We start from the raw sequence: 15,596 nt of genomic DNA on the forward strand, positions 1-15,596 counted from the left end.
GCTGACCAATGCCAGCGTGTAGCTACTCCAGTGTTCAAGTGCCAGTGTGTTGTCCCAACAGTTTCTATTTACAGGCAGCATTATCATTATCATTAGCATTAAGTAGAGAAGGGATAGGTCAGTGTATTATTCTACTAGCATAGAGTGCCTGATACGGTCAATGTGGGTTTGCTGATCCACAGGTGCCATCAAACAGGTCAACCTCTCACTGGATGTTTAGACTTTTTCACCATAACCAACAGGATACCTTTTAACCAACAGGATACCTTTTAACCAACAGGATACCTTTTAACCAACAGGATACCTTTTAACCAACAGGATACCTTTTAACCAATAGGATACCTTTTAACCAATAGGATACCTTTTAACCAATAGGATACCTTTTGGGCAGCGCTTGTTTGGCGCTGAAATGCCAATGGAGAGTCTGTATCACTCTTAAATGGTTAATGAAGACAGTCTATCAGAGTGTGACTGGCATCATTCCCACCATCACAATCACACATTGTGGGTAGCAGAATGATGGTGCCAGAGGGGATGGCTGCCTGCTTATCGGCTCTTAACCAACCATGCTAATTTGTTCGTTTTTTTCACGTTGTTCGTAACTTGTTTTGTACATAATGTTGCTGCTACTGTCTCTAGTGGCGGAAAAGAGCTTCTGGACATCAGAACTGTGATTACTCACCTCAGATTAGACGAAGAGTTCTCCTTCAATGAGCCGGACGGGAGGGAGATACTACAGACACCCGACCAGGCCCAGATCCCCGTCATTCGCTAGCAAAGGAAACTGAGATTTTGCGGAAAAAGATCAGGATGCCTTGTGAGTGGCTAATCTGCCCTTGGCTTCCGTCCTGCTACCTAACGTTCAATCGCTGGAAAATAAATAGGACAAACTGAAAACACATATATCTTACCGACGGGACATTGCAAAGTGTGATATCTTATATTTCACCGAGTTGTGGCTGAACAATGACATTAAGAACATACAGCTGGTGGGTTATACCCTCCATCGGCAGGATAGAACAGCAGCCTCTGGTAAGATACTGGGTGGTAGCCTATGCATATACGTAAACAACAGCTGGTGCATGATATCTAAGGAATTCTCAAGGTTTTGCTCGCCTGAGGTAGAATATCTCATGATAAGCTGTAGACCACACTATCTACCTAGAGAGTTTTCATCTGTATTTGTCCTAGCTGTCTTCATACCACCACAGACTGAATATGGCACTAAAACCGCACTCAATGAGCTGTACAGCCATAAGAAAACAGGAAAACGCTCATCCAGAGGCGGCGCTCCTAGTGGCCAGGAACTTTAATGCAGTGAAACTTAGTTTTACCAAATTTCTATCTGCATGTTAAATGTGCAACCAGAGGAAAACAGAGTCTACCTTTATTCCAGACATAGAGACGCGTACAAAACTCTCCCTCGCCCTCCATTTGGCAAATCTGACCATAATTCTATCCTCCTGATTCCTGCTTACAAGCAAAAATTTAAGCAGGAATCACCAGTGACTCGGTCTATAAAAAAAAGTGGTCAGATGAAGCTGATTCTGAACTACAGGACTGTTTTGCTACAGACTGGAACATGTTTCTGGATTCTTCCGATGGCATTGAGGAGTACACCACATCAGTCACTGGCTTTATCAATAAGTGCATCAAGGACGTTGTCTCCAGAGAGACTGTACGTACATACCCTAACCAGAAGCCATGGGTTACAGGTAACATTCGCACTGAGCTAAAGGCTAGAGCTGTGCTTTCAGGGAGAGGAACTCTAACCCAGAACCTTATAAGAAATCCTGCTATGCCCTCCGATGAACCATCAAATAGGGAAAGTCAATACAGGACTAAGATCGAATCATACTACACCGGCTCTGACACTCGTTGGATGTGGCAGGGCTTGCAAACTATTACAGACTACAAAGGGAAGCACAGCCGAGTGCTGCCCAGTGGCATGTGCCTGCTGTTCCGGACAACTGTGTGGTCACTCTCTCTGCAGCCGATGTGAGTAAGACCTTTAAACAGGTCAACGTTCACAAGGCCGCAGGGCCAGACGGATTACCAGGACGTGTGCTCTGAGCATGCGCTGACCAACTGGCAGGTGTCTTCACTGACATTTCAACCTCTCCCTGTCTGAGTCTGTAATACCAACATGTTTCAAGCAGACCACCATAGTCCCTGTGCCCAAAGAACACTAACCTGCCTAAATAACTACCGACCAGTAGCACTCACATCATTAACCATTAATTGCTTTGAAAGGGTGGTCATGGTTCACACACATCAACGTTATCCCAGAAACCCTAGACCCACTCCAATTTGCATACCGTACCAACAGATCAATTGATGATGCAAACTCTTTTTCACTCCACACTGTCCTTTCCCACCTGGACAAAAGGAACAACTATGTGAGGATTGCTATTCATTGACTACAGCTCAGCGTTCAACACCATAGTGCCCTCAAAGCTCATCACTAAGCTAAGGACCCTGGGACTAAATACCTCCGTCTGCAACTGGATTCTGGACTTCCTGTCGGGCCGCCTCCAGGTGGCAAGGGAAGGTAACAGCACATCCGCCACGCTGATTCTCAACACGAGTGCCCTTCAGAGGTGCATTCTCAGTCCCCTCCTCTACTCCCTGTTCACTCATGACTGCACGGCCAGGCACGACTCCAACACCATCATTAAATTTGCTGATGACACAACAGTGGTAGGCCTGATCACCGACAACAATGAGACAGCCTATAGGGAGGAGGTCAGAGACCTGACCTTGTGGTGCAAAGACAACAACCTCTCCCTCAACGTGATCAAGACAAAGATGATTGTGGACTACAGGAAAAGGAGGACCGAGCACGCCCCAATTCTCCTCGACGGGGCTGTAGTGGAGCAGGTTGAGAGCTTCAGGCTGTTTGGCGTCCACATCACCAACAAACTATCATTGTCCAAACACACCAAAACAGTCGTGAAGAGGGCACGACAAAACCTATTCCCCCTCAGGAGACTGAAAATATTTGGCATTGGTCCTGCATGGGTCCTCAGATCCTCAAAAAGTTTTACAGCTGCACCATCGAGAGCAGCTGGTTGCATCAATGACTGGTATGGCAACTGCCCGGCCTCCAACCGGAAGGCACTACAGAGGGTAGTGCGTATAGGCCCAGTACATCACCAGGACCAAGCTTCCTGCCATCCAGTACATCTATACCAGGCGGTGTCAGAGGAAGGCCCAAAAAATTGTCAGACTCCAGTCACCCTAGTCATAGACTGTTCTCTCTGCTACCTCACTACAAGCAGTACCGGAGCACCAAGTCTAGGTCCAAGAAGTTTCTAAATAGCTTCTTCCCAAAAGCCATAAGACTCCTGAACAGCTAATCAAGTGGCTACCCTGACTATTTGCATCCCCCCCCTCTTCTACGCTGCTGCTACTCTCTTTTATTATCTATTCATAGTCACTTGAATAACTCTACCTATGTACATATTACTCTACGTACATATTACCTCCATTACCTCGACTAACCGGTGCCCCCGCACATTGACTCTGTACCTTAACACCCTTTATATAGTCTCCACATTGACTCTGTACCTTAACACCCTTTATATAGTCTCCACATTGACTCTGTACCTTAACACCCTTTATATAGTCTCCACATTGACTCTGTACCTTAACACCCTTTATATAGTCTCCACATTGACTCTGTACCTTAACACCCTTTATATAGTCTCCACATTGACTCTGTACCTTAACACCCTTTATATAGTCTCCACATTGACTCTGTACCTTAACACCCTTTATATAGTCTCTCCACATTGACTCTGTACCTTAACACCCTTTATATAGTCTCCACATTGACTCTGTACCTTAACACCCTTTATATAGTCTCCACATTGACTCTGTACCTTAACACCCTTTATATAGTCTCCACATTGACTCTGTACCTTAACACCCTTTATATAGTCTCCACATTGACTCTGTACCTTAACACCCTTTATATAGTCTCCACATTGACTCTGTACCTTAACACCCTTTATATAGTCTCCACATTGACTCTGTACCTTAACACCCTTTATATAGTCTCCACATTGACTCTGTACCTTAACACCCTTTATATAGTCTCCACATTGACTCTGTACCTTAACACCCTTTATATAGTCTCCACATTGACTCTGTACCTTAACACCCTTTATATAGTCTCCACATTGACTCTGTACCTTAACACCCTTTATATAGTCTCCACATTGACTCTGTACCTTAACACCCTTTATATAGTCTCCACATTGACTCTGTACCTTAACACCCTTTATATAGTCTCCACATTGACTCTGTACCTTAACACCCTTTATATAGTCTCCAACATTGACTCTGTACCTTAACACATTGACCTGTACCTTTTTATATAGTCTCCACATTGACTCTGTACCTTAACACCCTTTATATAGTCTCCACATTGACTCTGTACCTTAACACCCTTTATATAGTCTCCACATTGACTCTGTACCTTAACACCCTTTATATAGTCTCCACATTGACTCTGTACCAGTACCCCCTGTATAACTATTGTTATTTACTGCTACTCTTTAATTATCTGTTATTCTTATCTCTTACTTTTTGTTGTTGTTGTTATTTTCTTAAAACTGCACTGTTGGTTAAGGGCTTGATAATAAGCATTTCACTGTAAGGTCTACTAGACCTGTTGTATTCGGCGCACGTGACAAACAACATTTGATTTGATTCGAGACTGTCTTAATGACAATGCTAGCTAGGAGGTTGTCTTAGTGAGAATGATCTTTGTATCTGCTTAGTGAAACCAGTCTATCCAGGCTAGCTAGGAGGTTGTCTTAGTGAGAATGTTCTTTGCATCTGCTCAGTGAAACCAGTCTATCCAGGCTAGCTAGGAGGTTGTCTTAGTGAGAATGTTCTTTGTATCTGCTCAGTGAAACCAGTCTATCCAGGCTAGCTAGGAGGTTGTCGTAGTGAGAATGTTCTTTGTATCTGCTCAGTGAAACCAGTCTATCCAGGCTAGCTAGGAGGTTGTCTTAGTGAGAATGTTCTTTGTATCTGCTCAGTGAAACCAGTCTATCCAGGCTAGCTAGGAGGTTGTCTTAGTGAGAATGTTCTTTGTATCTTTGTATCTGCTCTTCTTTGTATATACTTCACCTTTATTTAACCAGGTAGGCAAGTTGAGAACAAGTTCTCATTTACAACTGTGACCTGGCCAAGATAAAGCAAAGCAGTGCGACAAAAACAACAACACAGAGTTACACATGGGATAAACAAGCGTACAGTCAATAACACAATAGAAAATCTGTATACAGTGTGTGCAAATGAAGTAAGGAGGTAAGTCAATAAATAGGCCAATAGTGGAGAAGTAATTACAATTTAGCAATTAACACTGGAGTGATAGATGTGCAGATGAGGATGTGCAAGTAGAAATACTGTTGTATAAAAGAGAAGAAAAAAAATATACAGTATATGGGGATGAGGTATTTGAATGGGCTATTTACAGATGGGCTGTGTACAGTGATTATGTAGATTGCCAATGAACAAACAATGGAGATGCTTATCATTTTGGTTGATGACTATGTGTCACGAGGCTATACAATTTCAAACGCTGTAAAAGCTATATATAAACCTACATTACCAAACAATACGGCCCATTATAAATGAGTCCTTACCTACATTAATTAATGTAGACCTATATCTGGTTCCCCTCAGATTTCACTCAATTCTACCTACCTCATAGGATCATCTCAGTCTGCTGGCAGACTGGCGAACGCAATTAAAACTACAATCTCTGGTCAAATAGAGCCCGTTCTCAAAGAGGCACACCTAACTCATTGGTTTCCTTCTCTAAATATTATCCCTCATATTGAAGACAAAACCAATACATCTCACAGTTTATTCTCTGCACAGCGTCTGTTTACACATATGGGATGGTGAACGTGAGAGATTGGAAGGAACAGGGCCGGTAAGATTGCCACCCCTGTTCTTCAACAGTCTACTATCTTCACTTTAGAACACCTTATATAGTCTGACATGGGGCTATTTTCAACCATGCCTTGTCCTTGGCCACAATATGCTTGAATGATTTTGTCATACTAATCCTCAAGATGAAAAAGGGCCCTAGATTGTAGTAGCTGTACCCTCCGCTGGGAAAAAAAAGCTTTAGAAGAATATAAAGGTATTGTAAGAACTGTACCCTTCACTTACTGCAGCCTACCTTAGCTCCAACCGCTAAAGTTAGGCTGTGAGCAGCGGGCCAAAATGAAGGTGGTGTGTGTAGTGTGTGCGAAAGGCCACATCTCCTGGGCTCTGCAACATGGCTAGGGCATCAGGGAACAGTAACTCTCCTGCAAGTGGAATACGTTTTTTTTCTAAATCTCTCAACACCAGACGGTAGAGACTGAGAATCATTTCAGCCTCTTTTGGTCTGACTAATGCAGTCTTTAGACAGAAGCGGATTTTGTATTTAATTTTTTATATATACTAATCATACTTCATTAACATTTTTGAAGTATATTTAAAATGATCTAAATTGGATCCATTTTGAATACATTTAATACATTTAATGACAAGCATATTTATGAAGTTTATTAAACACAAAGTATCTAATTTGGGAAACTTCTTCTGTACTTAAGTATATTCTTATATATTAGATAAAGAGAGAAAAAATATATATACTTTGAATACACCTTAAGTACCTTTTCTGTGTATTTCTCATAAATTAGAAAATTATTTTATTTACAAAAAAAAGTGTATTTATATAATTTGTTTCAAGTATACTTTTACAAAGACACGTCTAGTCATTAACCACATTAGCTATTGTAATTACCATGGAAAGGTTAGCTTGATTGACCAAGGCATCTTCTCAGCCAATGTTATCATGCTACAAAGCAGTTGTGGGTGGAGCAGTAGAACTGTGCACCATTGGCATTCCAGTATTTTAGTTGTTCACATTACAGGTAACAAATTAACATTTCAATAAAATGTGAAATATGGCATTTGTAATTAAAAGTACAACATTATTTAGTTTGAAAATGAACATCAAAACATTTGCAAAAGCTGAATATGTGGAACAATATCATATTAGAAATCAAATCTTCAGTTGCAGAAAAGGATGATGGGACAATTTTGTGCACATGTGTTTTTGAAAGTATACTTTGAATATATTTTGTAGACATTTAAAGTTAAATATACTTTTTTTGAAAGTATACAAAAGTATATTATCTTGAGATATGAAAAAGTATACTCTCAGGAACTATGTTCCTCAGCTATGCAATTAGTAATCATTATAAGTGTAATATTTATTATTATAACTTTTTTTATTTTTTATTAGTACTTCTCAACTCATTATTGGCACTGAAACTACAGGTTTTCATACCCCTTGGATTTATTCACATTTTGTAGTTACAAAGCGGAATTAAAATTGATTTAATTGTATTTTTAATTTTTTTGCTCAACAATCTACATAAAATACTCAAAGTGGAAGATTTTATATTATTACTATTATTATTATTTTAAGATTGATAGAAATGAAATAACTAAAATATTTACATTTACATTTAAGTCATTTAGCAGACGCTCTTATCCAGAGCGACTTACAAATTGGTATATATATAGTCATTGCGTAAGTTTTCAGCTCCTTGCTAGAAACACCGTTGGCAGAGATTACAGCAGTGAGTCCTCTTGGGTAAGTCTCTTTACACACCTGGATTGTGCAATATTATGTTGCCCGTTAGCCCCTAATTCTTCAAGCTCTGAAAAGATGTTGGTGCTGATGGCTACACAGCAGTTTTAAAATCATACCATAGATTTTCAAACAGATTTAAGTCAAAACTGTAACTTGGCCACTCAGGAACATTCACTGTCTTCTTGGTAAGACACTCCAGTTATATTTGCCCTTTGTGTTATTGTCCTGATTAAAGGTGAACTCTCCCAGTGTCTGTTATAAATCAGACTGAAGAAGGTTTTTCTCTAGGAATTTGCCTGTGCTTAGCTTCATACCGTTTCTTTTTATCCGGAAAAACTCCCCATTATTTGCCATTGTCATGCATACCCATACCATGATGCAGCCATCACCATGCTTGAAAATAAGGCGGTAGTTACTCAGTGATGTGTTGTGTTGGATTTGCCCCAAACATACGGCTTTTAATTTAGAACAACATTATTATTTTTTGTTGCAGTATTACTTTAGTGCAGCGTTGTTTGCAATATGGATGCTGTGCATATGTCATGTAAATCATTACTGTGGAGTCACTACAATGTTGTTGATCCATCCTCAGTTTTCTCCCATCACAGCCATTGAACTCTGTAACTGTTTTACAATCACCATCGGCCTCATGGTGACATCCCTGAGCACTTTCCTTCCTGTCCTGCAGCTCAGTTCAGAAGGATTCCTGTATCTTTCATGTGTCTGGGTGGTTTAATACATCATCCACAGCATCAGTATTAACTTGACCATGAGATATTCAATGTCTCATTTGATATTGTTACCCATCTACCAATCACTGCCCTTTTATGAGGCTTTCGAAATGTATTCTGGTCTTTGAAGTTGAATCTGTGCTTGAAATTCAATACTTGACTGAGGGACCTTAGATGTTGTATGGGGGATAAAATAAGGGTCAGTCATGACAAAATATATAAAAAATGATCCATGTAAAATATAGGAATAGCATTTGTCTAGGGCCTAGGTCTCACCAAAATGCCTTGCTTGTAGATAGAGAATGAATATGCACACACCGTCCTCTTGTCAGGGTAAAACCAATATGGCCCCCGTTTGCTAAATGATCCTATTTTTGAAAAGGGCAATGGGAGATTCAAATGTATGGACAAAACAAAAGGTTGATGTGTAATTAATAGAGTCTTGTTCATGTCATGATACCATCAGAGGCTCTAGGGGTAAAACATGTATTTTTAATTAAATCACTTGATTGACCCTCAACGGGGAACGCACATCCCATTAACAGGTTGGTCTTCCTGCACATTTCCCTGATAGCATTTCTCTGACAGAGACAGAGCAGATGATAAAACATAAATGAATCTGTGCCGTCATTGTCAGGTGTCAAATTGGCTGTTAATATCAAGCCTTCCATATGATGATTTCCTTGGTAACATTGCATTAATAGTCTCATTTGCATTGTAAAGGAGAAACCATATTCTTGGGCATGCTGGATGACGAACACAAACTGATGGTTGGATTCTGGAACTTGTAGTCTTTTAACAGGGTGCGCATACAGTGTTATTACTGTATCACATATAGCCTTTAAAGAGGTTGTCATAAAACCAGAAGGTCTTACCTGCAGCTGTGGATATGATGTGAGAGAAGACTGCTTGGTGTCAGTCATTCTTGTGATATTTGCTTTTTTCACATTGTATTCCACTTTGATGAAGAGCTCAATGAGACTATCTCTTGTTGTGCGACGTTGAGGTGGTTTGGCCCTAGCCTGCTCGTATAACACTGTTTATTTGTCTCACCCCATCAGTTGTTTTTGTTTTGTGCTGGGCTGAGTTTGTTGGTTTGTTTGCCTGCAGCTTGCTTGACAGCTTGGCTCCATTGGGAATAGACTGGCCTTGGTGTCCCCGGCTCTAAATATACCACTTCCCACCTAACTCTCAACTCAACTCATCTAAAGTCAGTTCAGTGTTTTGGAAAAGGCCCGGGGGGCTGTGGGGAGACTTTATGCAGAGCTGCGATTCGTTACATGGTATAGACCCATCCGTGGTCTGGCGCCGCAAAATGACGCACAGCGACTGGCTCCTTCACCATTCTGCTAATGAATGTAGTGGCAATGATAAAAGGAACATGTTCCGATTGGAATGGCCAATTAGAGAACGACACACCAGAACTCTGTCGGGGTCTCAACTTACTGTTGGCAGTTAGAATAGTATAATACACAAGGTTGCATTTCCAAATTTGGTTGTTACATTAGTAGTTTTTCTCTTGTTTTGTCAGTTACTGACAGTCACTTAATCAGCCATGTCAGTTAACAATTGTTCAATTGGTAAGTTAAGTCTAGCCAGCAATCTAAGCTTTTAATAATTACGGCCGGATACCGATCGGAAAAACAGTGCGCGTGCCCAGGGGCCCTAACCTCCAGGGGGCCCCAATTGATTTTGTTAGTCACTCCCACTCCGATATCATATTATCATGGCATAAGTCATGGCAAAATGTATGCAATAGCTGGAAATTAGCTTTAAAACAGAAAATATTCTCTCTGCCCCATGCTGGAAAACTGAAAATATAAGTTAGTAGAAGTAGAAGCTAGTAGAATTGTATGAAATGTTTTATAAAATTCCAAAATGTTCTCTACGCCCCATAGTAAAATGTGTGGAATTGTAGGAAATGAACTTTATTTATTTAGCATTTTTTTCCTCTGAAGTCAAGACGGGGTCAATAAAATGTTTTGACCACAATGTGGGGAGACCTCCGACCAAATCTCACTTAAGGCCCCCAAAATGCTAGGGCCGGCCCTGGCTACTGGTAGAATGCATTTTGTTAAGAGATTTATGTAGTTTAACTGCACAAATGGATCGATTGCAGAAGTCAGTTGATTGCATGTGTGGGTATGCAGACCCCGTGAGCCACTGCGGCCCCTCATGTTGTGGCCCCCACTCCCATCAAATTTGCCCGTCCATGCTCTATCCATTACAGAATGAAATTACCTGTTTTGGAATGGGAATAAGAAAATGATTGTTGCTAGTTGTGTATATTCCATATAGTGCTGAAAGACCAGGGGTCCATTTTGACCGGCACAACAAGAAAAGTTTCATTCACTACAGCATGAATAAAAATGGGCAAGACAACATGTTTGACAAAATCTTTTTGACAATTGTGAAAACAACATGGTGTTAATACATGTCTGGTCTTATAGATTATGGTCTTCTCCCATCATTATCCTGCCTGTCCTCTGAACTGTGCTCTTCTCCCATCCTTCTCCTGCCTGTCCTTTGAACTGTGGTCTTCTCCCATCCTTATCCTGCCTGTCCTCTGAACTGTGGTCTTCTCCCATCCTTATCCTGCCTGTCCTCTGAACTGTGGTCTTCTCCCATCATTATCCTGCCTGTCTTCTGAACTGTGGTCTTCTCCCATCCTTATCCTGCCTGTCCTCTGAACTGTGGTCTTCTCCCGTCCTTATCCTGCCTGTCCTCTGAACTGTGGTCTTCTCCCATCCTTATCTTTCCTGTCCTCCGAACTGTGGTCTTCTCCCATCCTTATCCTGCCTGTCTTCTGAACTGTGGTATTCTCCCGTCCTTATCCTGCCTGTCCTCTGAACTGTGGTCTTCTCCCATCCTTATACTGCCTGTCTTCTGAACTGTGGTCTTCTCCCATCCTTATCCTGCCTGTCCTCTGAACTGTGGTCTTCTCCCATCCTTATCCTGCCTGTCCTCTGAACTGTGGTCTTCTCCCATCCTTATCCTGCCTGTCCTCTGAACTGTGGTCTTCTCCCATCCTTATCCTGCCTGTCCTCTGAACTGTGGTCTTCTCCCATCCTTATCCTGCCTGTCCTCTGAACTGTGGTCTTCTCCCATCCTTATTCTGCCTGTCCTCTGAACTGTGGTCTTCTCCCATCCTTATCCTGCCTGTCTTCTGAACTGTGGTCTTCTCCCATCCTTATCCTGCCTGTCCTCTGAACTGTGGTCTTCTCCCGTCCTTATCCTGCCTGTCCTCTGAACTGAGGTCTTCTCCCGTCCTTATCCTGCTTGTCCTCTGAACTGTGGGAATCAGATGGTTTTACATTTAGTTTAAAAACATATTTTACAGTCTCTAGTACCGTTTTAGTTTGCTGTATTTCAGTTCAGTCTTTCTACAGTTAAAATGACACGTTGTTGTTGTTGTTTAGTTTTTTACTAACCAGTATGACGTCTATGAATTGTATCACTGGTAATTCTGAATGTAATACATACATTATATTGATGATTTGTATCACTGGTAATTCTGAATGTAATACATACATGATATTGATGATTGATCTGCAAAGTCCTGAAAATGCTTAATTCAACTTAATGCTGTTAGCTTGAGTTTTTGCACTGCCTCGACCATGAGATGAAAATCAGCTCAGATCACAGGACTTTTTGTATATCAACATAACAGTCAGAGTAGTGAGCAGTGTACCGTCTGCTTCTCCAGGTGTGTGTGTTTGTATATATATATAAAATGTGAGTCAAACATTTCTCTCCTTTTCACTCCCAGCCCGAGTGTGTGACAACGAGCTCCTGCGCTGTCAGAACGGTGGTGTGTGTCTGAACGACCTGCGGTGCCAGTGTACCCCGGCCTACACGGGCCTGCTGTGTGAGAAGCCCCGCTGTGAGTCGGAGCTGGGGAGCTGTGGTGGACCCAACTCGGGTCAAGCCGCCCTCTCGCCTACATCGCTCCCCACCCTGCTGCTGGGCTGGATGCTGCTCAGAGGGGCCTCCTACTGACCCTGGCCTACTCTGCTCTGAGAACCATAGACCTACTGTCTATTCTGAACTGGTGGAGCGTACTGCTCAATAATCAACTACAACAACAACCAGAACTACAACTGCAACCAGAACTACAACACCCATGAGTTTATTCTACTGTACTGTAATGTACTGTACGAGCTGTCCACCAGACACAGCAAGGACACACACTGTCCGTAAGGAAATGTGCCAGAATGAACACAAAACTTTAATTTTAAGGAAATAAAATAAAGCATATATAAAAATTAGAGTAAATACCAGATATTTAAAAAAAAGAGTTTAACTTGAGCATTTGCTTCATAAAAAGTAAAACCAGTCCGACAACGGAGACCAGTGACCTAAGCCATACCAGAGACATTTCCCCCTTACTGTCAAAAGGTGGGACTGGGGATGACAGACACTCTTTACTCACTTCCTCTCTTATCGCCACGGCAACAGCAGCTGTGAACCAATCAGTGGCAGCAAGCTCTAGATAGCAAGGCCAGCAGCTGCTAGCTGCCCCTGTTCCCAGGGGTTTGATGCTAGCTGCACTGAACTGCTTCTGGGCTGAACTGACTGACTAACTGACTGGCTGACTGACTGGCTAACTGACTGGCTGACTACATAAAACTGTCCCTACCCATGCTGATTTGAAAAATACATTTAAAAAAAAGAGAAATCGAGCCGTAGGAAAAATAATTAAATAAAAAAGGAAATGTAAGCATTCTTTGCTGTCAGTATATTGTGGATATAAGGTAATCCATCCAGACTGCCACAAATCTTACCCAAGTCTATCTCTCTCTCTCCTTTTCTAATTCTGTCCCTCTCTCTGTCTCTCTCTCTCTATTTATCTTTCTGTCCTCCTGTTCCTACTTCTCTATCTCCCTATATTTCTCGGCTGTCCCCCTCCCTCCCTCCCTCCAGCCCTATCCAGCCTCTCGCTCCTACCCAGCCCCTCCTCCGGTCCTACCCAGCCCCTCCTCCGGTCCTACCCAGCCACTCCCTCCAGTCCTATCCAGCCCCTCCCTCCAGTCCTACCCAGCCCCTCCCTCCAGTCCTACCCAGCCCCTCCCTCCAGTCCTATCCAGCCCCTCCCTCCAGTCCTACCCAGCCCCTCCTCCGGTCCTACCCAGCCACTCCCTCCAGTCCTATCCAGCCCCTCCCTCCAGTCCTACCCAGCCCCTCCCTCCAGTCCTACCCAGCCCCTCCCTCCAGTCATATCCAGCCCCTCCATCCAGTCCTATCCAGCCCCTCCATCCAGTCCTACCCAGCCCACCCATCCAGTCCTACCCAGCCCCTCCCTCCAGTCCTATCCAGCCCCTCCCTCCAGTCCTATCCAGCCCATCCCTCCAGTCCTATCCAGCCCCTCCATCCAGTCCTACCCAGCCCACCCATCCAGTCCTACCCAGCCCACCCATCCAGTCCTATCCAGCCCCTCCCTCCAGTCCTACCCAGCCCACCCATCCAGTCCTACCCAGCCCCTCCCTCCAGTCCTATCCAGCCCCTCCCTCCAGTCCTATCCAGCCCATCCCTCCAGTCCTATCCAGCCCCTCCATCCAGTCCTACCCAGCCCACCCATCCAGTCCTACCCAGCCCACCCATCCAGTCCTATCCAGCCCCTCCCTCCAGTCCTACCCAGCCCACCCATCCAGTCCTACCCAGCCCCTCCCTCCAGTCCTATCCAGCCCACCCATCCAGTCCTACCCAGCCCACCCATCCAGTCCTACCCAGCCCACCCATCCAGTCCTACCCAGCCCACCCATCCAGTCCTACCCAGCCCCTCCCTCCAGTCCTACCCAGCCCACCCATCCAATCCTACCCAGCCCACCCATCCAGTCCTACCCAGCCCCTCCCTCCACTGACCTGTGCTTTTGTGAACGTTACTCTGTAACCCTTGTTGGTTGAAAGATATTTTGTCCAATGTTAGTGACGCACATGTGTAATACCTTCCAAAAGAAATCTGACCATCTGTATACTTATTTTACCTGATGCCTTGGTCAAAGTGTGTGTTCACTTGAGCTGACAAAGTGCTAAAGGAATCAGCAGTTATTTTCTTCACAGAGCAAAAACAACATGTAATAACTTATTTTGTACTATTGACCAAGCAGTGTTAAAAAGGCAACTTGTTACTGTGTCTACTCCAGATGAAAACTACTGTAAAATGTTTCAATTTCTGTTATTTCCTTTTGGTGGGGCAGAGTTTCCTCAGTATTGGCAATGTGCTGGCATCAAATTATATCGGTTTATATCTACAGTGTAATGAGATCCCAGCAAAGGACATTCTAAATGTTTTCTTGTTGCTTTAATACTGGAACAATTTAAGTGAATAAAAGTTTTAAGAAATAAGTTGAGATAGCTGTGTTGATCATTGTTTGTTCATCAGTTGAAAATTCAACAGTAAATAAAATGTGTTTTAAATTGTGTATGCATTTTAAAACACAAACAGTAGTATTGCCATGTTTACTCCCTCTCCGGTACTCGACATTGCCAGTTGTCTCATCATTACGCACACCTGCCACCATCGTTACACGCACCTGTGCCTCATTAGATTCACCTGGACTCCAGCATCTTCCTGATTACCTCCCCTATATCTGTCACTCCCTTTGGTTCTTTCCTCAGGTGTTATTGTTTCTGTTTCATGTCTGTACGCTATTTGTGGTTCTTGTTAGCTCCATGTTTAATTTATTTTTTTTATTTTTTTTATTTTTTATTTCACCTTTATTTAACCAGGTAGGCAAGTTGAGAACAAGTTCTCATTTACAATTGCGACCTGGCCAAGATAAAGCAAAGCAGTTCGACACATACAACGACACAGAGTTACACATGGAGTAAAACAAACATACAGTCAATAATACAGTAAAAAAATATATAGTCTATATATAATGTGAGCAAATTAGGTGAGAAGGGAGGTAAAGGCAAAAAAGGCCATGGTGGCAAAGTAAATACAATATAGCAAGTAAAACACTGGAATGGTAGTTTTGCAATGGAAGAATGTGCAAAGTAGAAATAAAAATAATGGGGTGCAAAGGAGCAAAATAAATAAATAAATTAAATACAGTTGGGAAAGAGGTAGTTGTTTGGGCTAAATTATAGGTGGGCTATGTACAGGTGCAGTAATCTGTAAGATGCTCTGACAGTTGGTGCTTAAAGCTAGTGAGGGAGATAAGTGTTTCCAATTTAAGAGATTTTTG

At 42.6% G+C, this 15,596-nt stretch overlaps 1 protein-coding gene across 1 annotated transcript; it reads left to right on the forward strand.

Moving 5' to 3' along the window:
- Nucleotides 1–13,238: 13,238 nt before the first annotated feature.
- On the forward strand, nt 13,239–14,751 carry LOC135572045 (uncharacterized; the record flags this gene model as incomplete). The annotated part of the gene is made up of 1 exon (XM_065019046.1): nt 13,239–14,751. A coding segment is annotated over one exon (1,029 nt), but the record flags the coding sequence as incomplete, so codon positions are not given.
- Between the last annotated feature and the right edge of the window lie 845 nt (nt 14,752–15,596).

Source organism: Oncorhynchus nerka, linkage group LG6 (genome assembly GCF_034236695.1).
Source record: "Oncorhynchus nerka isolate Pitt River linkage group LG6, Oner_Uvic_2.0, whole genome shotgun sequence".
Taxonomy (NCBI): Eukaryota; Metazoa; Chordata; class Actinopteri; order Salmoniformes; family Salmonidae; genus Oncorhynchus; species Oncorhynchus nerka.